Source organism: Crinia signifera, chromosome 11 (assembly GCF_055691185.1).
Source record: "Crinia signifera chromosome 11, ASM5569118v1, whole genome shotgun sequence".
In the NCBI taxonomy this organism is placed as follows: Eukaryota; Metazoa; Chordata; class Amphibia; order Anura; family Myobatrachidae; genus Crinia; species Crinia signifera.
Window position 1 is genome coordinate 60,624,005 of NC_139227.1, and position 27,166 is coordinate 60,651,170.

Sequence of the window (27,166 nt, forward strand, 5' to 3'; positions counted from 1 at the left end):
AAAGAAAGCCTTAATAAAAGTGTTTTACATAATTTTGTTTAGTTAGCACAAAACAGAAGTCCAAGACTGATACTGCTTGATGCATTAGAACAGATTACCTTTCATCAACGGATGTGACCTTCTCCTGAATCTTGTCAGAGTTGACATTTTGCTCTTGAATGAGCTTCTTCCCTGATTCTACCAGACCACGGATCTTCTCTTCATTGGCATCCATGGTTGTCATGAAGTCCTCATGACGTTTGATTGCTGCTTCAGCTGCCTGAAGGGTGGTGGGCATTTCAGTGTGGGATAGGACATACTCCTAAAAGAAGGCAAGGTAAACAGAAGGCTTGAAAACAGTAACATTTTGTAATACTAAGCATACAGTAGCCACTAAATTTAGGACATGTGTGGCTCACCTGGTTATTTAGGAACCCCTCCACTTGCTTTGTATCTCTGAGAAACACTTGGAAGCTGTATCCCTGAGATAACAGTTGATGTCTGTTCTCCCACATTTGTCCTAGCTCATTCCAGCCAGTGTCCAGAGCCTTTAGCCTCTGCTGAAGAAACATGTATTGGGCATCTGTCTGACCAAGAGTTACTTCTTCACCAACTTCTCTCACTCTCTTGTAGTCAGCTCCATAGCGATCAATTTCATTTTTTATGCTTTGGTGCTGCGCAAGCAAGCGTTCTGCCTCCACCAGGTCAGCTGGAACATCCTCAGATGCAACTGCTGTCTGGGCTCGGGACAGCCAGTTCTGGAAGTCATCGAGATCACGCAAAAAGCCTTGAAGCTTGCTTGCTTCCCCTAATGTTTCTTCTCTTCTTTTCATTGTATTCCTCAATTCACCCCATGTGTCATCTATCTCAGCTACACGACCAGTAATTGCAGATGCCTTGTCTGGGTGTCCTGAAGCAAGCTTTTCTGATTCTGAACGGAGGTCATCAACTTTACTTTGTATGGCCTCTAAATCACGCTCCATGCCGGTAAGCTTTCGCTGAAGAGCAGTAACTCCAGCCAAGTCATTTCCCAGGCTCTGAGTGGACTCAATGACCTTGGTCTTTTCTCTCATCCAGCACACAGTTTCATTACATTCCAGGTGGTAATTCTGAATATCAAGAGCAGAATCCAAGGCATTCCTCTTCTGACCAACAAGCTGACGGAAGTGGTTCCAACTGCAGATTTAGAATACATACATATAAATATCGTAAACTTTAGTGTATTTGAACCTACCATATATTTACATTCATTATTAAGGGTCATAATTTTACTGCATGGTTAAACAGTATAAGCTGTGAATTAGAAAACAGATGTAATATACTAGGAGTTTAACAAGGCCATACAAATTATCAGAGGGGTGTAGAGCAAAGGGTTGACAGTCAAAAAGTCAACAGGCACAAGGTCAACATGGACAAAGAGGATGCATGTTAACCATATGGGGTCGACCAATTGACAGTCAACCTATCATTTGCCCAAACTAAAAATGGCCGCCGGAGGGCTGCTGCGCCTGCGCTGCAGCAGACAGCTAACTCCCGCAGCGCTTTGGGGTGCGTGGCTCCCGTGTTATGATGACTGGAGGCAGGCGCAGGGCGTTCGGAGCTGCTGGAGGGGAGCAGTCACACTTCAGAGGGCTGAAGGAGAGTGCTGAGTGGGAGTTGTGCGGTGCCCACTACCTCACATTCTCCTCCCTTTCCCCGTGTCCCAGAATGCTGCTGCAAGCTGCGCGTGGCATTCTGGGAGTGGTAACCGTGGGAGAGGAAAGGCTGAGGACGGAGGAGCACTGCTCAGCTAACAGCTGAGAACGCTACAGCAGTGCTTCCTCACAGACTGAGCCTGCCCCAGACTAGATAGATGAGCTGCTGCTACTGTGTCGGTCAGTCCAGAGGATTGCTCTGCCCGTGGAGCATGTGCTGTCAGCTGAGACCATGGTGAGGTCATGTTTAGTGTGTGGAGGAGAGGATTTTTGTGTATGTGTGTGGTCAGTGTTTGGGGGAGAGACCCGAGTGGGGGATGGGGAGGTTGGGGCTGTGTAGTTCTTGTCATTAGTGTCAAGGGGAGGTGAGGATGTGAGGTGTCTGTTTAGTAGTTTTCTGTAGGGGAAACGGACCTTATTCTGGTCCACACACAAAGCTGCAAAAATTGCAGGTTTGCCTGTGGTTTTAACGCTACCCACGCGAACGCTGGTCCCCTCTAGCACGCTGTGTGAATGGATGTTTTGCATAAACATCCATTCGCAGCTTGCGGGCGGGAGGAAATCATTTGATGGTCGCCAACAATCAACTTATTTCTAAGGTGCGTACAAATCTAAGACACTCTGGTGTTTTAGATTTGTGTGCTCCCTGTATGGGAAGAGGGCAGGCAGCTGACATCTGGTGATGTCAGCTTCCCGCCCCCCTGCACCCACATTATTGCCGAATTCTATTGGGAGCGCTGGGCATTCCCATGGGCGCAGCCCATCACCGCCGCCCCACGCCCCGCCCACACTGCTAGGTGCGAACAGGACGGCAAATAAGCAATTAGCCGTGCCCGCTTGCACAAAACAGCTGTACATGTGCATAAATTCTTATGCGCAGTCGCTCAACATCGCTCCCCCGTGCGAATGTGTGGGGGAAGCGTGCCAACCAGAATAAGGGCCAGCCAATGTGTGTGTTACATTTGGTAGTGTGAGGGTAATATGTGTTTCTTGGGTTCTCAGAGGGGATTCATTTGTAAGTGTTTTCCAACATATTACTTTACTTTAAAGACTAGTGGCCAAATGTGCAGGATGCCAGCCGAACTTGGAGGTTATAATTAAAAGGGGCAATTACTTACAAGGCAAACCCATGCCTTGTAAGTGATTTTTGACCCTTTAAAAAAAATAAAAACCTCAAAGTTCATCTGACATCCTGCCGAGCGGACTTAAAAAAGGTGCGTTTGCAAAGTTTCTGGTCTTTTTATTAGACCCGTCGTCAGGCAGTACCTATTGTATTGCCGATACTCTTCTGTATATATCCTGCTCCGTTCGCGCACCGATCCAGCAAGCGCCAGCTAATTAATAAATAAATAAATATATATATGCCATTGAAGAGGATCCCGGAGGCCGCCGTGGACATTGGGGGACGAGGTTAGTATGAACTAAAGAGGTGGTGGTGGTGGTTGGGGGCGTGAAATATTCTGAAAAAAAACACGGTTTTCTGAATATTTCGGCTTTTGGAATACACGGATTAGGGAAACTAGACCTTTATGTGTGTATAATAAACTCTTCGGGCGGAAGTGATGGCCAAAAGGAATTCTGTCTTGGCAGTCATCCACTTGAAATCCGCCGCAGTTAGCAGTTCAAAAGGGGCTTTAGTCAAAGCCTGTAACACTAGTGATAGGTCCCAAGATGTTGTAGGAGGGACATACAGAGGTTGGACCCCTTGGAAGAATGTACGAACATCCGGTAGGAAGGCAATTTCCTTCTGGAACCAGACAGATAAAGCTGAGACCTTTACTTTTAAAGACGCCAGTCTCAGCCCCATGTCTAGGCCCTTCTGTAGGAATACCAGGATTCTGGCAAACTTGAGGACCTTAGGATCATACCTCCTATCCCTGCACCAGGTAAAGTAGGTGTGCCATATCCGGTAATAAATTCGGGAAGACACCGGCTTGCGTGCCTGAATCATGGTTCGCGCTACTCTGGACGAGAAGCCCTTGCGTTTCAGCAAGGCAGTTTCAAGTGCCAAGAAAGCCGCTGAGGGTCCGGGTGTAGACAAGGTCCCTGAGTCAGCAAGTCCACCCGAAGGGGTAAGAGGAATGGAGGCTGGTGTGGCAACTGTTGGAGGCCGATATGCCAATGCCTGCGTGGCCAGGCCGGATCTATTAAGATGAGGTTCCTGCCTTCCTGTTTTAACTTCCTGAATACTCTGGGAAATCATGTTGATTGGTGGAAAGGCGTATGGAAGATGAAAAGTCCATGTAACCGATAGAGCATCCGTGAAGCAGGCTTGAGGATCCCTGGACCTCGACCCGAAGTTGTTGTTGTGTCTGGACGCCATTAGGTCCACATCCGGTAGGCCCCAACAGTCTGTCAGGATAGCAAACACCTCTGGGTGGAGCAACCACTCCCCCGGATGAATATCTTGTCAGCTCAGGAAGTCCGCCTCCCAATTTTGGACACCCGGGAGGAAGACCGCAGACAGAGCCAGAAGGTGCTGTTCTGCCCAAGCGAGGATCTTAAACACCTCTTAGAGAGCCGCTGCACTGCGAGTACCTCCCTGGCGATTCATGCATGCCACAGCCGTGGCGTTGTCCGACCTGATCTGCACAGGGTTCCCGTGTGTCTGGAGTGTCGTGATTGTTATCTGAAGATGTGATAACAGGACCTCTGGAGACTTGGCCACCAATAGGAGGTCGTCCAGGTCGGTCGGTGGAGATGTTCCGCCATGACTGCCATGATTTTCGTGAAAATTTCCTGGGAGCCGTGGCTAGGCCGAATGGAAGGGCCTGGAATTGAAAGTTACGGTTCTGAATAGCAAACTGCAGATACTTCTGGTGTGCTGGCAGAATGGGGACGTGTAAGTACGCGTCTCGAATGTCTAGAGAGAACATATAATCCCCCTCTTCCAGATTATCCTCAGAGTCTCCATCCGGAATTTTGAAACCTTTACTACTTTGTTGAATGATTTTAGGTTCAGGATGGGCCGGTATGTTCCGTTTGGTTTTGGAACCAGGAAGAGAGTCAAGTAGTAACAGAGTCCTTTCTTGTGTGGAGGGACTGGAATTATAACTCGAGACTGTGAGAGAGAGAGTGCAGGAGCTTTAGTAAATGTTCTGCTTTGTGTGGGTCGTGCGGTAGACCCTTGCAGAAGAATTTGCGTTGGGGAGGCTTTTTGAATGAAATGGAGAATCCCCGAGACACCATTTCCCTCACCCAGGCATCCGTTGTTGTGGATAGCCATTGGTGAGCAAAGCAGAGAAGTCTGCCTCTCACCTGGGTATCCCCTTGCGGGAGACGGGTCCCGTCATGCAGAGGGCTTGTCAGGTTTGGTGGGGGCCTGTCTAGTGGCCCAAGCCTGATTAGGCTTTGCCTTGGCTGCCTTGTTAGAAGTGGCGTTCCTGGGATAGGATTGCCCCCTGACTTTGCCTTGGGGGCGAAAGGACGAGGTCCTAGGTTTCTGCGGCAGAGCTGTAGGGAGACAAGCCGTCTTGGCAGCTGCCAGGGAGGCTAAAATCTAATTAAGCTCCTCCCCGAATAAATTCTCACCCTTAAAAGGGCAACAGTTCCAAGGTCTTCTTGGATTCCACATCCGCTTTCTATGGCCTGAGCCAAATGATGCAGCGTGCCTGAACGGAGTTTGCAGACGCCCTGGCTGTTAAAGAACCTGCGTTGGACATGGCTTCCATGATATAAAGCCGTTTATATCATGGATTATGTGATGCACACATAATTTAGCATCCTCAGAAGCATCAAGAGAAAGCTCGTCTTCCACTACCTGAACCCATGGCAAAATGGCTTTTGCCACCCAGGTTGCCGTAGTGGGCCTCTGGACTGCGCCAGAGAATGAAAATATGGCCCTAAGAGACTGCTCTAGGCATCTGTCCGTAGGGTCCTTCAAGACCGACCCAGAGGTGACCGGGAGGACCGAAGTCTTTATTAACCTGGTCACGTGGGAATTCACCGGAGGAGGAATCTCCCATGGTTTACAATCCTCAGGGGGAAGCGGATAGCTGGACAAAAGCTTCCTAGGGATAGTGGACTTTTTTCCCAAAGCCTCCCCATTGATCTGTTCTGATCTCAGTTAAAATGATCAGAGTGGGGCATTTGGGCCTTAACCATCTTCTGCTTTTTAAAGACATCCCTGGTCTTAGCAGTAGGTTCCGGCTCCTCAGAGTCTGACAATAGTTCTTCACGGATTGCGTGAATGAGAGCTGCCACATCCGGTGTCTCCGCTTGTGAAGCAGGAGTGTTAGTGGGCATAGGATCATCATCATCATCATCAAGATTAATGTCATATCTGCATGATCATTATCCTCCCCATCATTGTCTGTGTCATTCTGAGCTACAGAGAGCAATGGAGTTAACAGAGGTCTAGTTGGTTGCGCAGCAGCCTCTACATAGCTACCGTAGTCTGCTGCAAGGTCTGCACCATGGTCGACAGGGCATCCTCCCAGGGTGGAGAGGGCAGGACTACAGGGGGTACAATGGAGGGAGGAAGGCGATCCACCAGGGTGCCTAATAACTGTTGAAAGGCTGCCCAGGAAGGTTGTTGAGAATCCACCGTGGCAGAGGACTGGCCAGGGGGGATAAAGCAATTGACACAAAGCTCATCCTGGATAATATCCTGCTCAGACAGGAGTTGGGGAGACTCCGTCTGCTTGCGTCCCCGTTTAGACATATTGCAAACAAAAAAAAAGGGGGGGGGGGGGTAACAGTGCACAATAGGTGAATTCAACCAAGGAAACCCTAGAGTGATATCATTGCGTGTATGTGACCTTTGAGGCTGAACCCCAGAAATCTTCCACAGAAGATATGTGATAAACAGTGGACAGTATAAAAGTACTGACAGAGTGAGAGTAACAGAACTAGCACAACGTCACACACACCAAAGCATTTACATATAGCCAAAGCCTAATAAATACTATCACACCCTGTTATCAACCGCTTAAACTCTAATGGAGTAAGGGGGATTAGGGTGGCTGTGAAAGCAACTACTTAGCCTGTAGACGGTTTCACAGGGGAGACTTTACCCGGACTCTGGAAGACCTTCGTGCCTTGTGGAAATGGCGCCGGTCTGAGAGGAAGGGGGCGGGCACAGAGTATCACAGCTAATGGCTGGCAGATCTGCATAGAGATTGGCACCAAAGCTGGGGGAGGGACTGCAGGCCAAGCGTCACCTCCCCTTGCTGGTCTTCCCCCACCAGGACGCAAAGGAGCCTTTTTTTAAATGGGTCCCCCCTAACCCAGGCCTGTGCTCAGTACCCCGGTGGTCTAGTGGAGTCCCTGACACGGGAGTCAGTGTCCACGCCAGCTGCTGCGGCTGTCTCCCACAGCACGCAGCGGTTTGCGCTCTATAGGAGAGCCTTAATTTCTCCTGGATGCCGGCCACACTGCCTGGAGATGTCTGCGGTGCTATGCGCTGTAGTGTCCTCCGCCAGGCTACCCCACTTGACCGAGGTTGTGGGAGGAATGTCGGCGCCGGCAGAAGTGATGCGGTTAGCACGCGCCGCCGTCAGTGATTGACGGCGGGGGCTGCCTCAGCCGCTAGACGGTTAAGTGGAAAATACAAAATGTAAAAAGTTAAGTAAAAAAATTAAAATAAAAGCAGCTTCTATTGGGATTACTTTAAAGAGGTAATCCCTGCTGATTAAAAAGGTGCATCTGCTTCCTGCAGGCACCATACAAAAACTGAGCTAGTTGAGCCTGGAGGCGGGGTTGCAGGGGAGAGGGCCCTAGGCATCCTGGGAAATCTTAAAAGAGCTTAACTGATTGGTGCCTCGAACCCCCTGGATCCGCCTACAACCCCGATGTCCCCTGTGGGACCCTGAAAAGGAAATGTTCTACTTTCCTTGGGGTTATAGGTGGTCAGCTATTCACAGTATGGGTGTGTTATCAGAGTGATATGGGCAAGTTGCTGAAAGTGGTTGCATACAAAGAAGCGGATTTGCTTGCATTGGAGGCCATACTGAGACGGATGATCTGCGCCTAGAATAGGGCTGGTGAATGTGTCAATAATGCAGCCAATGGTGGCAGTGTAACAGCATTAGCATAAAGTTGCATATGCAACTGCATAAAAAAAATACAAGGAAGGCTGCAACTCTGAATCAGATTCTATTAGTAGGGATCCTCTCCCTCTTGCCAGACTCCACCCCCTTAGCAGACCCTGCCCCCTGGGCTGCTTCCATAAATTTCCCTGGCTGGTTTTACATCCCAATCCGCCCCTGCATGAGGGTTACTCAGATGACAGATGTTAGAGCGGGCATCTTTTCCACTAGCAGTCTCCTGCTACATATTTTTATACAGCATATGCTGTGTATTTAGCATCCGTCTCTACCTCTACGTTTGGACATATACACGTTCACTTTCATGCTAAGAAGTTACTTAACGATTCATACTAGGTGGTCTCTACTATCTTGCAAATCCTTACCGTGCATTTAACTGATCCTGCAAGTCCTGGATGCTTTCCTTATTTCTCTGGTCAGTGCTCAGCAGTTGTCCAGCCACTTCATTTACAGATGCTATTCTGGATGCCAGATTGTTCATCTCTGCCTCAAGGGTCTCAAACCTATATGGGAAAACAGGTAAAGTTTTTAGCCATTAAAAACAGAAAATATGGTAGGTTGTTCATTTTGGAACTGCAAACTAACATTTTCCATCTAACTTCATCAGCTTTAAGGTAGATTTACTAACCTGAGTTTTTTGAGGCTGTCGGCACCAATTTGTTAGCTTTGAAAAATTATGTTAAAACGGCAACAGAAATAAATGCCAAACCAGGCTTGTTTAGCATTTCTTTCTTTTATCACTTTAAATGTATTGATTAAAGTTACAAAACATTGCAGTCTTTGACAATACACGTGTTAGTAAACATACCCTCTAGCATTAAATTAAGAATTAAACAGAGGAGTATCTGTAGCATTTATGCTTTTCCTATTGACAGTGCTAGCTTAATGTGAATACCTTCTCTGCATTCAGAAGACAAGAAATAGGTCACTGACCAAACAAACTAGTAGAAGAACCAAAATGCACCACGTCTGTACTATATAATTATATATTAGACAATAAAATACCTTTGCTGGACCACTTCCAGATCTTCAAGCTTTTCTGGGATATCCATTCCATTTAACCATTGTTCTTTCTCATCTATCCACAGAATGCAAGCATCAGCCTCACTGAACATTTTATGAAGTGCTAAGGAGTCTTGAAGAGCCTGTTTGCGGTGTGAAGCCAGGGTCACCAACTCTTCATATTGCTGTTCCAATGCTGGGAGTTTTCCATCTACTTCTGGAGAATGAGCATAAACGGATGGAAGACCACGAGCCTGTTCATGTAAGGCATCAATAGCAGGTCGGTGGTTAAGTATCTCTTCTTCCACATCCTTGTGTTTCTTAAGTAATGTTTGTGTTGAGTACTCATCATGCCCGACATCATTTGCAGAAACTAGACGCAATGTATCTAGAATCCAGACTTTAGCATCATTGGCATCTGCTTGGAACTGGTAATAACTATAAGCTTCTCTCAGTTTATGCTCTCTGTCTTCAGCCAGAGCTTCTAACTCCTTCCACTGTCCCCTAACTTCCACCATCTTCTCTTCAATCTCACCTGCTCCAAAGTGACCTTGTGCCACCAGTTCTTCCCCTTCAGCCATAGTCTGCTGCAAAGGGCCATGTCGTCCGCTCATTTCATCTCGAAAAGCATTATGTTTGCTGATTAGTCTTAGTGAGCTGGTGAGGTCTTTACCATAGTCATCAGACAGCAGAAGGCGACTTTGTTCTCGTATCCATGCTTCCTCCTCACCCATATCCCAGAAGAATTTCCATAGCCGCCTGGACTCCTCTAATTTGGACCTTCGTGCTGCAGAGAGATTACATAGCTCTGCATAGCGCTGCTCCAAGAGATGTACACGCTTTCTCACTAACTCAGGGTCACACGGTTTGTAGCCTAGATCCCACAAAAAAAAAAAAAAAGAGATAGTTTTTCACATTTTTTTTCCATTTCACTTCCTTACCAATTTTTACTAACATGCAGCCCATTATGCATTTTTCTACATACCTTCATCATCTGCCATGAATTTGTGAGCTACTGCCCCAACAGACTTAACACGTTCTGCTTGAACAGCGATGTCAGCCTCCACTAGCATGTGAGTTTGGAGCAAATCTTCCACTCCATGAAGATGTTTTCCATAATCTTCAGACTGCAGACGGCCCTGTTTGGAGATGAAAAAATGTTCAATCATGAATTTCCAACATATACCCAAGCAAAACAAAGACTTTTAGTGTTTCCGCCATCTGTTATCATACCTTCATATCATCCGTCCAGTCCATGAGATAAAGCAGGTCTTGGAACATCCTCTGAAGCTCAAGGTTCATCAGAAGCCTCTGACGTCTGGCTGCTACCAGCTCCCTTAGATAATCCCATAAGCGTGTAACATTACTCTTGCGGGCCAAAATCCTGCGAATGTCATGATAATTCTCTGCCTCTAGTTCATCTGCCACTGCATTTACTGCTTGTACCCGCTCACTGTAAGCAACAATGTCGGTCTCAATGGCTTCATGCTTTCGAACTGCAGCTTCAACTGCAGCTAGGTCCACCCCAAAGTTATCCTATCAGGCAAAAAGTAAGAAAGACAGATAGCACAGGGTTAGAATGAAGCTCTAAACCATTTGAATGGAAGAAGGATTATTGTGAAAAGTGTTGAAAGACTGAAAACTATGTGCTGCCTCTTCCCTAGTACTAGAATATGCTAGTACCCAAAGTCAGCAGGAAGGTGTAGCCTCTGATCTTATGTGCTACTGCACACATGCAGACTGCAGCCATCTTTACCCTGTAAGGCTCACCGAGTGCAGTATTTCGCTCACGAGGGGAGACACACATATCTGCTATTACCTACTGTTTGATACCACTGTTGTTATCCCCTTCAGCATCACCACTGTGTTCCTGCAAAATCCTGTTACTGCTTTTTAAAATAAAAATCCTGGTTGAGGACGCCATGTGGCCTAACCGTTACGGTCATATGCTCTGTGCGGATTCAGTATTGAATCCCGGCGGTCGGGATCCCGGCGTTCAGAATCCCGACGCCGGAATCCCGACAAGGGGGGACGTGGATCGCCCCCCCTTGCGGGCTCGCTGCGCTCGCCACGCAGCGGGCCCGGTGCCTCGCTACGCTCGGCACGCTATTTTATTCTCCCTCCAGGGGTGTCGTGGACACCCCAGGAGGGAGAAAGTGTCGGCATTTCGGCGGTCGGGATTCCGGCGTCGGGATTCTGAACGCCGGGATCCCGACCGCCGGGATCTTAACTGCATCCCGCTCTGTGCATCTATTGCAATCACCAGCCCAATTGGCTATATACATATAAACCCATACAGTATATATAGTAATATGTTAAGCTAATAGTTTACTCAAGGAACTACTTTATGGTGACCTAAACATCTAAAAATAAAAAGATAAATTCTGTGATGCCAACATAATATCATTTATACACAACTGACCCAAAGCTACTGACTATGTGATAGAGTGGCAGCTGTACAATGCCTGCAAACAAGACTCGCACCTTTAAGTGAAAGGGTTAAGTACCTGGGAGACAAGTCGCTGATTCTCGCTCAGCCAGGTTTCTCTCATGGCTGCCTTCCGATCAAATCTAGCTGCCAGCTGCTCCAATTTCTCCTGTCGAATCAGCTCATTGCGCAGTGCAAGTTCTCGTTCATGTTCTGCCTTCTCTAGGCGCTCCCAGGCCTAATGAATTATATCCCATCATATCAATAACCACAGATAGAAATAGTATTTACAAACAGTGCTGTGGAGTGGTTATGCCAAACCTTAGACTCTCGATTCCCTGTTTTACTAATAGAGGGGACAAAGTGGAAGGTTTAGCTTGGCACTCCCACAGCCCAGATTACAAGCTACAACTGAAACAACATGCAATCACAGTTTTACCTTGTTTATATCAGAGATAAGTTTTCCTTCTCTCGGAGTATATACTTTTTGATTATTTGCTCTCATTTTACTCTGGATGGTGAAAAGAAGAACTTCCAAATTCCCCTTTTCTGTGAACCTTTTTAAAAAAACAAAGAAAGATTAGTATTAATACGGAGTCTGTCTAATTATAATATTCAGTGATACCCCTTCCACACTGACAAATATTTCCAGGGTTTTTGCACATGAATGCGCATCAACCCGGGAAATGGGTCAGTGTGAACAGGGTACTTTATCCCGGGTCCAGTGTTCCGGGATTTAAACCCAGGTCTTGACCAGGGTTGGAACCAGAATGCTCACGGGTCCAGGCGCAGTGTTGACGGGTATCCTGGGTCGATGCAACCCGGGTCCCGTTCACTGCGCTGTAAAAAGCGCTGCTGAGAGATTCTATCATCTCCCGGAGCCACCTCTTTCCTGTCTACAGAGGACGTCACCTGCCTGGTGTTATGCAGGGTTATGCGGCCAGTGAAAGGGGTATAAGATGTATAATGACCTAAAGTACCCTAGGCTTTGACCCTATGCAATGCATTCAGGTGCCTATTTTCATTCCTCCATAAATCCTAAGAAGCATAACCCCACACTTTCCCTGTATGTATCCTCATACATCTATGCTGCAGTCGCACAGAACAGCCCCTCCTGGCACGCATGCAAATCTTCTAGCATTGGGATTCTCTATTTTTCATAGAAAATGCATCTAAAAAGATGCATACACACGGGCTATAATCACTGGCAATATTGGACTGGAGTGTGCACCGGCTATAAATCGGCGGGTGTGCGCTCCTGTTTTCAGCCCCCTAATGGTCACTGGTCAGAGGAGCATGCTCCTGCGACCAGCGACTTCCCCTGCCTCTTCTCCCGGCAGTGTGTCATTTTCATCAGCGACCAGCAATATGATTGCTGAGCAATATATTGCCAGCGATCATATTGCTCACGAGAATTTACACCACAATATATATATATTTTGTGTGTGTGTATAAAAATATATGTGTCTATGTATGTAAATCTAATGGACAAAAAGCTTAGTTTAGATTTTAGGTATTACAGAGGCCATGCCCATTTACCAGAATAGGCCACTCCCATTTATGAGACCACACCCACTTTTCCAGGCACGCATTAGGGGGTGGGGGGGTGTTAATCTCCAGGAATCAATAATGACTGAGGTGGCAACCGTATGCATGACAGATGACATGTATGCAATTTGACAACCTTCATTTTAGCACCTTTAACAAAACAAAAAAAGTCTGCTTGGAACTAGCGAGAATGTGAAGAAGCTGCAGGAAGATTAAAATACAGAAATGCTTTGGTTATCTTCAGGAGATTTTTGGCACAGCTCACCGTGCAGGATTATGAACAGATGGATCTACACGTTTATGACACTTCACTTAAACACAGGTAGGATGTTGACTCAGGCAGAAAGCCAACATCTGAAGTCAGATAAATTCCCCCGTACAAGTAGCTTAGAAATTTGTTCAATTGTGAATTGTATTTGCCTTTCCAGATAGTTCCACAATGTTCCAACAAGTCTTTAATAAGATGAGCATGTTTTAGCTGTGATATAATGTCTTATACAGCTGATGTGATGAGCCAGCTCATTTGAACACATGCATTTCACTTTCATTTTTTTTTGTTTTTGTTTACATAATAGCCCAGATTCAGGGACAGTTGCAAACCCTATTGTATTGCAGTTTTTCGCTCCAGTGCACATTCATCTAATTTGCACTGGCCATGTGAAGTCAGCATCGGGAGCATTCAAAAGACTATGATGCAGTCACAAATCACGTATATTTGCAGCTGTGGTGAATTTAGCGGTGGCATTAGCATACAACTCATTGGACCTAATGTTTGGTTGGTAGATTTTTAGCCCAAAACACTTAACTTTAAAAACAAGACGATAACAAAGTTGCCATAGTCTGTACTGCTACCCCTTTTACACCAGCATAAATAACCTGCGTTTTTGCACCAATTTGAAGTGCCCTAGGTTGTGAGACCTGGCATTTCTACCCGGGTAGCGAGCATGGTTGAACACTGGTTTAACCCGGCTTGCTGTGCAGTGTAAATGGGTAACCCAGGTCGATTCGATCCCCCCGTCATTATGCAGGGTCAGGTTACAAGCCGGGTCGCACCTGCCTTGGTGCAGAGTCTAAAATCCCGGGTGCGACCCCGCTTGTAGGTATAAAGCTAAAATTTACCCAACATAATAATAAAGCAATGTAAAAAAAAAAAAAAAGAGAGAGAAAAATTACTATGTTGGGAGCCAAATAACATACCAAAATATTTTTGGATTGTGGGAGGAAACAAACTCCGCACAGTTAGGGCCATGGTGGGTCATAATGTGTGCCTGTGTATCTTACAGCGTGGAGGTGCCACTTTAGATTGTGTGGAGGTTAGGCATTTGTATGATGTCATTTTAAGCAGTCAGACTACTTCCTATTATGCTAAACTTTGCTGACTGTTTTCAGACGAAAATAATGTTTTCTTTTTTTAAATGGATCTTGACGTGCCTAGCAGGTATATTACTGGAAACTCTGCACTACCTACTCTGATTTCACATAAACAGATTGCCGTGCTATAACCCCTTGCACTGAAAGAGATCCAAGCCAAAGAAAATAAAGTCATCACATTTGTAACGTAAACGAGGGTTTGCTGTGAAGTCATGTACACCATAGTGCACATCATATACTGCAATATTATCTAAGTCATGCTAACAGATAATGTGGACATTCACCATGTCAACTTTCCCAATGTTGACACTGACATAATGTCAACATTGTGAATGTCGACATACCATTTTATTAGGTATAGGGTTAGATTAGAATTAGCCTTAAAATAACAGTAAGTGTGAAATCCTATTGCGGACATTATGGGGGAAATTTACTAAAGGAAATTTGTAAAAAATAGGTGTATTTGTATCCAGAAATACACTTATTCTTGACATTTACTATCCCGAAAATATGGCAATTCGTATTCGTATTGATGTGCTATCATTCCGAATAGCCGTATTTTCTGGATAGTAAATGTCAAAAAGAAGTGTATTTCTGGATACAAATACACCTATTTTTTACAAATTTCCTTTAGTAAATTTCCCCCTATGTGGTTGACATCCTGAATGTCGACAAAATAGAACACAGAGCAGAATGTGCTGCTCTGGTAACAGCTACAGGATGAGTCAGCCAGTCAAAGAACTCACTTGGGAGGCTTTTCCACTGTACGGTATGTGTTGAAGGCTTGTAGCTGATTTTGAACTCCATTCAAAGAGTTGGCCAACTTTCGATCATTGAGTGTAATAATCATCTGCTCAATCCACTGCAGAAGATCAGAGGCCAGGCGTTCATAATTTTCAATTAGCTGGTCTGCTTCAATTGCATGGTCCAAAACCTGTAACAGAAAGTCAAGCTTAATAGCAACTAGGAGACAGAATTCTGCCTCAACACCACAAAGTTTCAATAAGCCGTGAACAAGCCACAAGAGCAATTTATCAATTAGTGGATTGCTCTTGTGAAGTGCCACCCAACATGGTGACCACTGAAATAGAGGCCATTTGTTAATTTTCACATGAACACTTCCCCAACAATAACTTTGCATTGAATACCTGAAAAGAATTACAGTAATGTATGAAACAAGCTATTTGTGTTAGCCAGTCAGTTACATGCACAATTTAGAAGATAAATTGTGGTAGTGACATTGAACATTCTACTTTTGAACACAATAAGGTCCTTTTGTGCACAGGATAACCAGCATTCCCAAGGAAGGCAGGTACAAGGTAATCTAATCCATCATTTCAACACATGGTGACATCACTCTCCAGAAACTATTCTCTCCCATCGATTCGATATTTTAATGAAGACTGAATCACTCCAATGACACACCTGCTTGACGTGATAAAGAACATGCCGAGACACACCCCTGCACTATTTATGCAGGCTACACTATTTCTAGCGATGTGTGCCCATATGACAACAGGTTTGTCTCAAACTGCAGATAAAATAATTCCTGAAAGACCGTGGGTCATTGTTATTTTAGCACAAGGACAGAGACACACCTTGCCAATACGCTTTCCCTCCACCGCAAGGGCCTTCATCTTGGAAAAATAATGATAAAATGTTGCCACATAGGTTATGATAGATTTCTCATCTGGTTGATCCACATTTACATCTGAAGAAACCAAAAATAATAAAATAAGTCAAGATTTAAATTAAAACTTGTACATTAACAAAAATAGAGACACTGTCAGGGACCCTTTATAAATCTGTAGTGTAGTTATTTATTAATTCTACCAGTTTTCACTTTAAAAGCAAATAGTGTTTAGTCTGTTGCTTCTATGTTGTGTTAAAAAAAAGGTGACCCAGAGGGGCTGATGCAAGCTGGCTGGAATTGGTCCTGCAAGATATGCACAGAACTAAATGTGTCCTGCACGCTTGGTTTGGTCATCAGTGCACACTGGAAACTATCCTTAATGCAACAAAAGATATTTGATAGCTTGATGCAGTTATTATCCTGGCAATTGGGATAGCAGCTGATGGAATCCCGGCGCACAATACCAACTGCCATCAGAATATCCGCACCAAAACTCTGATTACCAGAGTTAGGCCTTAGGAAGGTTGACATACAATAGGTCAACAGGGTCAAAAAGTCAACATAAAAAAAAAAATGTACATCCGAGGTTGATCTCAGGCGCTTGGTAAGAGCTGGTTCTCAGGGAAGCTGCAGCTAGAGAGAGTGAGTAGTCACGTACCACATACAACAAGAACACAATAGGGATCAAGCAGCGCTCAAAATATAAATGACTGGAGACTTTATTAAAGGTGTTTTCATCTGTGGTTGGTGCCCACCTTGTTTTTACAGTTTGTTTTCATCCATTAAATAACTGAATACCCATTCACTCGTCGTTTATATTTTGAGCGTTGCTATACCCTATTGTGTTTTTGAACACGAAAAAGGTTGAAAAGAGTTTTTCATAATTAAAAAAAAAAGCAACACACACACACACACACACACACACACACACACACACACACCAATTTACCATCCATGTCAGCATAGAGAGAATATCAAAGTTGCAGCATAGCGAGGCACCGAGCTCAAAGCATGGCAAGTGTAACGCGCCATTTCAGGGTGTACGCATTACACTTATTGGGGGTCCATTTTGACAGCTGTCAGTATGGACCCCAAAAATTTTGAAAAACATGTCACCTTTTTTCATGTCAACCTTTATCTTGTCAACCTTTATCTTGTCAACCTTTATCTTGTCAACCTTTTGGGGTTGACCTATAAACTGTATATCTAATAATCCACACCCAGGCTATAGATTTTTTATTATACAGCTTTGTCTATATGTCTCTATTAACAGTGAGCAAAAGAGACATGAACTCTCTAACAATCTGGCCTCAGCATCAGTCTCCCTCAGTGGTCTTTCAAAAACACATTTTATAAACCAAGAAATGTCCTATACCTTCAGGATCCAGGAGTTTAGTGAGCCCCAACTCTCTCTCAGCATTGTTGAATGCATTTTGCAAGTTGTGGTGAGCATTGGACTTCTTCAGTGTGTCAAAATCAATGATGTCTGGCCTAGGTTTAAAGAGAGCAGGGTCTTCTGTTAACACGTTTCATACAAGTGGATATATCTGCTCTCTGTAACTGCGTTCACATCAGACAATCCCTTGTTCTGCTCTTCCAGGTTTATTGTAAAACTTCTTATTTATTCCTAATTATTGCCGTACCACATATAGTACAATTACATCTTACAGTTGTGTTATGGCTGTATTTCAACTCTTATAACCATTCAGTTTAACACACTTTTAAAATGATAACCTTATTTTACGGTCTCTCCAACACTGCCCATATACTGACCTGTGTTTGTGTACAATGGCATTAAATGCTAGACCATCACGCCAACTTGTTGTGAAGTTGTGAACATTGACATTTGGATACCTGGAAAACAGGAGAAGCACAAAATAAATATTAATAACAGTTGGAAAATTCCAAAAGTCAATAGTTAGTCTGCAAAATAAATGACTAAGCAGAAGGCAGCAAACAACTGGTTATTTGTAAAGCAGATAAGACTTTGTGAAATGAGCTGTCTGGGTGCTTCCTCAACAAACAATGCAGTAGCCTGCGTTACATAGTTCGGTACTTAGTTAGTTGGGCGCCCACTAAGCTATTTGCTTTGTTTTACGCGTCCCTTCGCCACGCTTCGGGCTCGGTGGCTCACTTCGTTTGCCACACTATATAAAATCAACTCCATGCCGACATGGATAGTGGGGGTATGAGAGTACCAACTATAGTGCAATAATGCTCTACAACAGTGGTTCCCAACCCTGGTCCTCAAGTACCCCCAACAGTACACGTTTTCCAGGTCACCCGGCAGGTGCACTTATTATTCAGGCACATTTTAAAAGATCCACGGGTGGAGCTAATTATAGCACTTGCGATTCTGTGTGGAGACCTGCAAAACATGCACTGTTGTGGGTACTTGTGGACCAGGGTTGGGAACCACTGCTCTACAAGATGGGTTTCAATTAAAATTCATACACAATTATTTTTTTCTTTCTTTCAGTCATTTATTACTTACCCAGCCGTCTTCATTTGGCACCAGAGCAATAATGCATCCTTGGCTGACTTCTTTTCTTTATTATCTTCTGTCTCAACACTGATATCTTGAATCTGAAAAGAAAATATACTTTGACATGAGTTTGAGCTTTTTCAGATTGTTAAAGGTTCCTGACTGCCGTCACAGTACATCTGTGCACTCATGACAGTGTTTAACCTTCTAGAAATATAGGAGACTATGATGTAACCCCAAGAACTCCAGCTTTATTGTGCATTGGCTAAATGAACATCAGAGCTAGTTGATGGGCCTGATTCAGCATGGTTTGCTTTTGCAAACATTCATTTAGTTTCTAGATCATATCAGGAAACTGTGCAGATGCAGTTAACACATTCTGCATCTGCCTGACTGACAAGCAGAGGCATTGAGGGGCAGTGCGGGTCCTTCTCTATATGCAAAGTTGCTTTGTAAATCCATCTATTGCTGAATCAGAGCCTATATTTGTAATCAAGATATTTGCTAGTATGAAAGTTACAATAGAACAAAAAAATCCAGACTAGAAGTTTAGGAGACAAATTAACACAAACGAGAGCTTGGCTTAATGGGCCTACATATGTGGCAATTTCAGGGCATTTCCTAAGCGATTTCACTAGATCGCTTAGAAAATGCCCCTACATCACTCCATGTGTAGGGGCCATAGCCATGCTATTACCTGGCAATTAAGATCCCGCTTTCTCGATAAATTTAGTTAATCGCTGGTCAATGCCGGTGTTCTCACCGGAGTACATTGGCCCCGACAGATCGCTCAGCACACAGCGATGTGCACTGAGCGATCTACATTGCCCAGATCGCTCAGCAACATCTCCCCATGTGTAGGCCCCTATAGTCCCCCTTAGTTTTTTGTAACTTACTTAATTCCTCCTCTAAAATTTTAATGATAGAAGTGTATATAGAGAGACATTAGAAGTGTCAAACATTGAGAAAATGGGTCAATTCTTTTGTGAGGATACAAAAAAGGATGTATCCTATTAGCCTCAATAATTGTGCGGAACAAAAAGATTTTAGCTTGATGGCATCTTATTACAGTCAGTATTGTTTGTACGGAAAATGTAACGTAGAAGCTGGCATTGGCATTCTGCCCACTTCATCACCACTACCGGTCATCCAAATGTATCCCACTGGCAGATGTACTAAGCTTTGGAGAGTGATAAGGTCATTTTTCAAACACAGCCTGTAACATTGCAGATAGATGCGGATTGGCTTATATTTTATTTCTCTCCTCTTCATCAATCTCCCAGGCTTGGTATTGTACATCTTTTCTTCAATGTCATTATTTTGAACCGTTCCAGGTATTAATTCCCATACACACTAGATGATATCGTTTCAGCGATATTTAAAAAAAATAAAAATAAAACTATAGTTTGTATACTGAATATGGTTAACGATGCAGCTCCTGTGCATTGTTAACGACCCCTCCCACCTGCTGGCTATTAAGCCAACAGCCTGCATGTTCAGCGGGTCCCGGTAAATATCGTTCAGTGTGTAAACTTAAAATCGGCCTCACACGGCCGATATCGTTAACTATATATTGGCCGTGGCCTGGATTGCCTAGTGTGTATGGGGCTTTTCTAGGTTCCCCATGATGCAGAATAAGGTCCATTGCTAAATGTAACAATGCTATGAACAGTACCCAGTCATGTGTGTGTCAGCAATACAATATTACCTGGAACCGGAGGATGATTGTCCAAATAAGTCCAAGTGTTAGTCTGTGATTCCCATCCACAATGTCATGTGAACCCATGTTCTCCAGATGGACTTTCTGCTCCTTTAAAAACTGTAGGGCTTTGTCTACATTTTCCAGGCAATGAATACGCATGCGACCCTTTGTAGGCTTGGGCTATTGAAAAAAAAACATTAAACATTAACAATGTATTGCACAATGTATTGCACATGAAAGTTTTATGGGCATTACACAGAGCACCAGTGATATAAGCACTGTTAAACTAAGTAACAGAAAATGCTCATTCAGACCATAAAGCAAAGAGCTCGCTAAACCAATGTAGTGTACACCTTTATCTATCAACACTTATCTTTTTTATTACTTCATAAATCCAACTTAACGATACTGTCGCAATAAATCATAACTAATTGGAATGAATTACTTTTTGCCAAATGTGTTGGTTAGTAAAAGCAGCCCGTAAAGTAAATAAAATCACAACATCTAGAGCTCCTCCCACAGCAGCAGACTGCCACTGTACCTAGAGCTATTATCCGCACGGTCAATACTGTACACGCATTCGTTCAGTCTGCCTTGCTTGTAATTAATTGCAGATCAATTAGTAGGAGTTACTTGCATAAGCTTGAAGAGATTAGTTAAGAACAGTCCACGTGCCAAGATGCAGGTGATGGTTACAGTTTCCAGTAACTAAATGTTGTACACCCATAGCAATAAGCAGCACGTGCAACGATCAATAACTGAGAGGTAAATAAAATCTCTATTATATTCCTATCATAATATATGCATCCTAACCTGATAGGAGAAAATAAAGTCACCACACAAACACTTTAATCGTTCCAAACCAACAATGTGTCATTAGTAAAAAGTTCAACTGTAAATAACCATAAATCTATAAGCATTGTGTTTGCTCCAAGTACTGTACTCACCAGCTGTTCCCCAGAGAGCACTTCAAGGAGCCGTATTAACATCCTTCCATCCCGCAGGTCACTGTACAGATCAGAGATCCTACAGGTAACTCGTGCCAGGTGTGAATTCACCCATTTTGTGAAGGTTTTCTTTTGGACAGCTTCTCGTTCATCTATAAAGTTGGAAAAATAAAAAATAAAAATCACCTGTATAAAAATGACTAAGTTTACAGTAAAAGATGTTAGTAATGGTCTTTTTTCCCCCCAGTATTTTATCTAAGTCAGGTATGGGGAGCCGTTGGCTCCTTGTTGTTGAACTACACATCCCAGCATGTCCTGCAACAGTTTTAAAATGGTCAAATAACAAAACTGTAGCAGAGCATGCTGGAATGTCAACAACATCTGGGAGCCATTCCTGATCTCCGTAAATGTCAAATGTCACAGAAACTTACAAAATATTGCAATGTATGTCACCCCAAAATCAGCATGATTAATCAGATCATTATCTGGCATGCTGGAAAATACAGCTGGTAGAATACTGCTGTTGGCCTTTGTCGGCTGTCATGGTCTGACAACACTAAGCAGACCTAGAGTAAGGTCAATAGGTTGCTCAACAAGGGCTGTGCAGCTCAACCTAATTCAATTTGGCCATCCGTGCGCGTGTGTGTAGACAGTGATCAGCCCATGTGTGACCAAGCTTAATTCACTTGCTTTAAATGATGGTAATCAGTGATAATACTATAGTTTATTGGTTCTCAAGCAGTCTGCTGGCATAAAGAATTGAATTTATAAAGATAATGAAAACATATTACACATGTAAATAACAATAAAAGAATGATATACAGAACATATCAACAATAGAAAAGCCATCCAAATAATTCCAATTGCTAGCATATGCAGGAATATAACTTCAATTAATCCTATTAATTGCGAATGGTGAGAGGTGCCATTTTAAAACGGTGGCAACTGCACCCAATTTCGCACTCGTTACAGGCTGATTGCGGCAAATAGCCATAAAGAACGTCCGGTGCAGCTATGGCTCGCACTTGCAAATGAATCATGGATAATAGGATTGAGGTTACTGGATAGTCTTAAATTAGAAGTTTTTCCCACTGTATTCTGAGTACAACAATCTGTGGAGTATGCAATCATGATATCACCATGTTAACACCAGAAGATTCCAATTGATAAGTTTTTGGTGTGAACATACAGAAATACATAACAAGTACACAAAGACACAAACAGCAACAGACATGTGACAGGCAACCATCCAGCCAGAAAGCTGTGATTGTTCTGTTCAAATCTCAAATGCTGTTTGAATCATTTAAAATCGTCTTTTGTTTTTCGTTATTTGTTTTTTCCTGTGACAGACATAGACCACAATTAAGGAAAATGTATTGTCATTTACTAAGTAAACAGATAATTGGTAGCCCCGCAAGATAGATGTATGTTATAGTATAAACAGCATCTGAGGAGGCTCAAAGAGAATATAGCACTAGACTGGACACATTCTATTGAAATTACAGAGCATTTTAGAGACAACTGCATAAAGTACCAATTGGACAGTGGCGTAGCTACATATCTTGCAGACCCTGCAGCAGCTTGGGGGAGCGGTACCAGCAGGGTCTGTGGTGGGCGCCGCTGGCTGAACTGAGAGGCGACCCAGGCAGCAGTGCGCACTGAGCAAGCCCCGCCCTGTACATATGTAATGAGCGGGGGCCCAGTGCAATGCATGTTGAACAAGCGGGTCCCCACCCCATGCATATGTAATGAGCGGGTCCCATTCATTACATATGCACGAGGCGGGCACCCACTCATAAAATATGCACTGCGCTGGGTCCCCGCTCATTAGATATGCATGGAGCGGGACCAGCTCAGCGCTCACTGCTGCCTGTGTCGCCTGTCAGCTCAGCCAGTGGTGCCCGTAGTCCATCGCCTCTAGCAGGGGGGGGAGAAAAATTTGTAGCTACGCCACTGCAATTGGATATAGTCAATTGGATAATTTATACTACACAGACACAGATGTGTGTACTCTCGCATTATTATCTCCTATTGCTGTGTCTCCCTCCTTTTTCACACTCTCTCTCATCCCCAGATCATAGTAGCGACTTCTTGCAATGTCACATGACAAGGACTTGCAGATATTTAAACAGCAGACAGCAGAAGAGTCTCTGTCTCATTTACTTACCACGATTGCATTCTCTCTCATCCCCGAATTGCGATGTGACCCCCTGCAATGTTTTAATACAACAGGGGCTCACACTCGCTCTAACAGGGACAGCAGAAGGGTACCTTTTCTATCATTGCACATCTATTTATGTTAGTCACAGTGCTACAATGTACTATCTTTAAATGTTTCAATAGATAAACGTGACACGACAAAGTATGAATCCACTGATCGAAGAGCTTGCATTTATGTCTGATAAACAGATTTCTTGTGAGAAATAGGTTTGAAATATGTGCCAGAAATAATAGATTTGTAAAAGCAATATACCAAAATAAATCAATATCTCACGAAATATCATTTCTAGGTTCTAGAGCAGGGGTGGCCAAAAGGTCGATCGCGATCTAACGGTTGATCGCAATCAAGTGCCGTTATCTCCCTTGTAAATATCGTTTCCAGTGATGCAGTTTGCAGGTGACGTCATGACGTCGCCCGCACACAGCAACTGAGAAGCCTACAGGCTGCAGCATGAAGATCATTCAGTGTCAGCAGCAGGGACAACATAGGCAGCGGCATGATGGGGAGTTCATACGCAGCGGCAGCTGGTGGGGGCGCTCAGTTACAGTAAGTGAAGTTTCAGCGGGACCCAACAGCGGGGGTCCTGACAACCGCAAAGAGTACAGCCAGATTTTAATGTGGGTACATCCCATGCATTAAAAGGGGGGGGGGATCAAGGTAGAGAATGGATTCTATACAATCCAGAGGTTTATGTTTTTTTTGTATATGCCGTTATGTGGTGAGAGGGGGAGTCTTCACAATTGCAAGTTCATCCCAGATGCTGGCTGTTATTGAGTTTTGTGCCCCCCAAAAGTGTAAGTGTGTGTAATTAATACACACACACACCAAAATCTCCTATATCGCGCTAATTACAACAGTTTAAACAATGATCGCCAGTAGCACTAGGCCCCCTACTAGTGGGGCTCCCCAATCCAGATATACCCACAATAGTGTTACTTGGCGCCCTTAAAAATAATGGTGATTCCTGTTTCTCTTTTACTTTGTAATATATACACAAATATCAGTTTTTAAAACATAAAGCATTTATTAAAAAAACTTTTAAAAAACACTTTTACGAGTGAAGTTCTTTTCACAGAGGTATTTTTCACAAGATTGTGGATGAAATGTAACCCAACACGTTTTGTCTCGTTTAGTGAGACTTCATCAGGGGTATTAGTGTTTAAACAAATCTTTTATATATTCGGTTAAGGTTCTTCTAATAAGACGAATTATTGGCTGACCTAGTAAAATGAATGAACCCTTCTGTACTGGGTCAATCATCAGGTAATGGCCTCTGTATATCCTCTAACTCGTAGTAGGGAACGTGTCTCCTAACAGGTACATACATACATACATAAGTTTGTGATTTTCTGGCCATTTGTCAGAGAATATGAATAACTCACAAACTTTTCTTTCACTCATGGTTAGTGGCTGGGTGAAGCCATTTGTGGTCATTAATTGTGCTTACTCTTTTTAAATCATAATGACAACAGAAACAACCCAAATGACCCTGATCAAAAGTTTACATACCCTGGAGATTTTGGCCTGTTAACATACACACAAGTTGACACAAATTCGGCTACTAAAGGTAACCATCCTCACATGTGATCTGTTTGCTTGTAATGTGTGTGTGTGTGTGTGTGTGTGTGTGTGTGTGTGTGTGTGTGTGTGTGTATATATAAAAGTTCAGTGAGTTTCTGGTCTCCTGAAAGACCCTTGCATCTTTCATCCAGTGCTGCAGTGACGTGTCTGGATTCATGGGGAAAGCAAAAGAATTGTCAAAGGATCTGTGGGAAAAGGTAACTGAACTGTTTAAAACAGGAAAGGGATATAAAAAAAGATATCCAAGCAATTGAGTATGCCAATCAGCAGTGTTCAAACTCTAATTAAGAAATTGAAAATGAGGGATTCTCTGGAAACCAAAAATTTCAGCCACAACTGCCAGCAAAATTGTTCGGGATATAAAGAAAAATCCACAAACAAATTCAGCTGAAATACAGGACTCTCTGAAAAAAAAGTGGTGTGGTTGTTACAAGATGCACAATAAGGAGGCATTCGAAGAAAAATGGGCTGCATGGCCGAGTCGCCAGAAGAAAGCCATTACTACGCAAATGCCACAAAGCATCCTGCTTACAATACTCCAAAACAGCTCAGAGACAAGTCTCAAAACTTCTGGAACAAAAGCTATTTTTAGTGATGAGACCAAAATTAAATTTTTTGTCCACAACCATAAACGTTACATTTGGAGAGGAGTCAATAAGGCTTATGATGCAAACGACACCATTCCTACTGTGAAACACAGGAGGTGGATCGCTGATGTTTTGAGGATGTGTGAGCTGCAAAGGCACTGGAAACTTGACCAAAACTGATGGCAAGATGAATGCTGCATGTTATCAGAAAATACTGGAGGAAATTTATCAGCCCAGAAGCTACACATGGGATGTACTTGGATGTTCCAACATGACAATGATCCAAAACACAAGGTCAAGTCGACCGGTCATTGGCTACAGCAGAATAAGTAAAGGTTCTGGAGTGGCAATCTCAGTCTTTTGACCTCAATATCATTGAGCCACTCTGGGGAGATCTCAAACGTGCAGTTCATGCAAGACAGACCAAGAATTTACAGGAACTGGAGGCTTTTTGCCAACAAGAATGGGAATCTTTACCATCTGAGAAAACAAAAAGCCTCATCCATAACTACCACAAAAGACTTTAAGCTGTCACACCTTTGAGAAAGCTGTCGTTTAGACGGTGAAACATGTCAGGGAGCACCTGCTGATTTTACTGTTATTGTTGGGCCATTTCTGGCTGATTGGACCCTCTGTTTTGGAGATCATTTCCAAGTCCTACACCCCTGGGCTCTCAATTACGCAAACATTTACTACCATTGGGATACCACCACCTGCCTACTGAGGATTTGAAGTATCGCAACATCGTTGAGGACACCCCCCATCTAATCAGGGACCAGCATTATCCTCCAGCGGTATTCTACAAATCCAGCGAGGTTTATGGATCCCTAAATATTCTACCTTTGGATTACCCAGGGACTAAATCAATATTGGACTTTCCTCCAATAAACACAAACGGGACTCCTCACCACTAAGTATAAATCCCATTTTTTTAATTTATATTCAATTGTTTTACTATAAGCTTAATAATACTCTGTATGCTTTTATACCTATCAATTATCTAATATAGTAATAAATAATACCAATGTTTTTTAACCAATAACAAGATAGATCCATTGTGTAGCGCTCCACCTTTTTCTTTTCCATTGCTATCACATATGTTAGGGGTGTGACGCCCCCTAGAGGAGCAGCTTGACAACACATCCCACCAGGCGCCTGTATACTTTTGGCCTCATGGCTATTAGTAAAACCCCTTTGCATTCAAGCTGTCATTGATGTTAAAGGGGGCAATACACGGTATTAAAAACTGAGGTATGTAAACTTTTTACCAGGGTCATTTTGGTAGTTTCTGTTGTCATTATGATTTAAAAAAAAAAAAAAACACAGTTGTTTGACAATAAATGGCTTCACCCAACCACTAAACATGAGTGAAAGAAAAGGTACTCGTTTCCTAGCACGGCACCCATAGCATCGTATACCAGAAGACTAAATATGGTATGCAATGCTGTACAATAAAAAATGGTATGGCATTGTATGCCATACAATGCGATGGTATACGATTTTTTATTGTACAACCACCCTGATGGGTCCTTACATTGTTAAATGCCCCCCCCACTATCAATGCCAAACCGAAGCGTGGCTAGCGAAGCGTGCCCGCGAGGGGCGGCGGTACGTGTCCTCTGACCTTTTCATACCCCCACTATCCACGTTGGCGTGGAGTTGATTTTAGATAGTGTGGGGAGCGCACCGAGCCCGAAGCGTGGCAAGCGCAGTGAGCCGCGGAATACATGTAAAGTAATATGCGTCCGCTTTCTACACTATCTAAAATCAACTCCACGCCGACGTGGATAGTGGGGGTATGAAAAGGTCGGAGGATGTGTACCGCCGCCCCTCGCGGGCTCGCCATGCTTCGGGTTCAGGTTGATAGTGGGGGTGGCGTGGGGGTGCATTTAACATTGTAAGCACCCGTTATGGTGCTTATACAATTTAAAATCGCATTGC

At 43.7% G+C, this 27,166-nt stretch overlaps 1 protein-coding gene across 4 annotated transcripts in view; it reads right to left on the minus strand.

Moving 5' to 3' along the window:
- Window positions 1–27,166, minus strand: part of SPTBN2 (spectrin beta, non-erythrocytic 2) — a 268,184-nt gene that overhangs the window by 73,673 nt on the left and 167,345 nt on the right. For all 4 annotated transcript variants that reach the window (XM_083165163.1, XM_083165165.1, XM_083165164.1 and 1 more), the window contains 15 exons: window positions 20,837–20,988; window positions 19,896–20,069; window positions 18,197–18,288; window positions 17,476–17,556; window positions 17,078–17,193; window positions 15,668–15,780; window positions 14,816–15,003; window positions 11,590–11,707; window positions 11,230–11,388; window positions 9,956–10,258; window positions 9,708–9,861; window positions 8,726–9,596; window positions 8,086–8,223; window positions 399–1,155; window positions 99–301 (listed from right to left, as the gene is read on the minus strand). In XM_083165163.1, coding sequence (XP_083021289.1) covers window positions 99–301; window positions 399–1,155; window positions 8,086–8,223; window positions 8,726–9,596; window positions 9,708–9,861; window positions 9,956–10,258; window positions 11,230–11,388; window positions 11,590–11,707; window positions 14,816–15,003; window positions 15,668–15,780; window positions 17,078–17,193; window positions 17,476–17,556; window positions 18,197–18,288; window positions 19,896–20,069; window positions 20,837–20,988 — 3,619 coding nt within the window. The remainder of the gene's footprint in view (window positions 1–98; window positions 302–398; window positions 1,156–8,085; window positions 8,224–8,725; window positions 9,597–9,707; window positions 9,862–9,955; window positions 10,259–11,229; window positions 11,389–11,589; window positions 11,708–14,815; window positions 15,004–15,667; window positions 15,781–17,077; window positions 17,194–17,475; window positions 17,557–18,196; window positions 18,289–19,895; window positions 20,070–20,836; window positions 20,989–27,166) is intronic.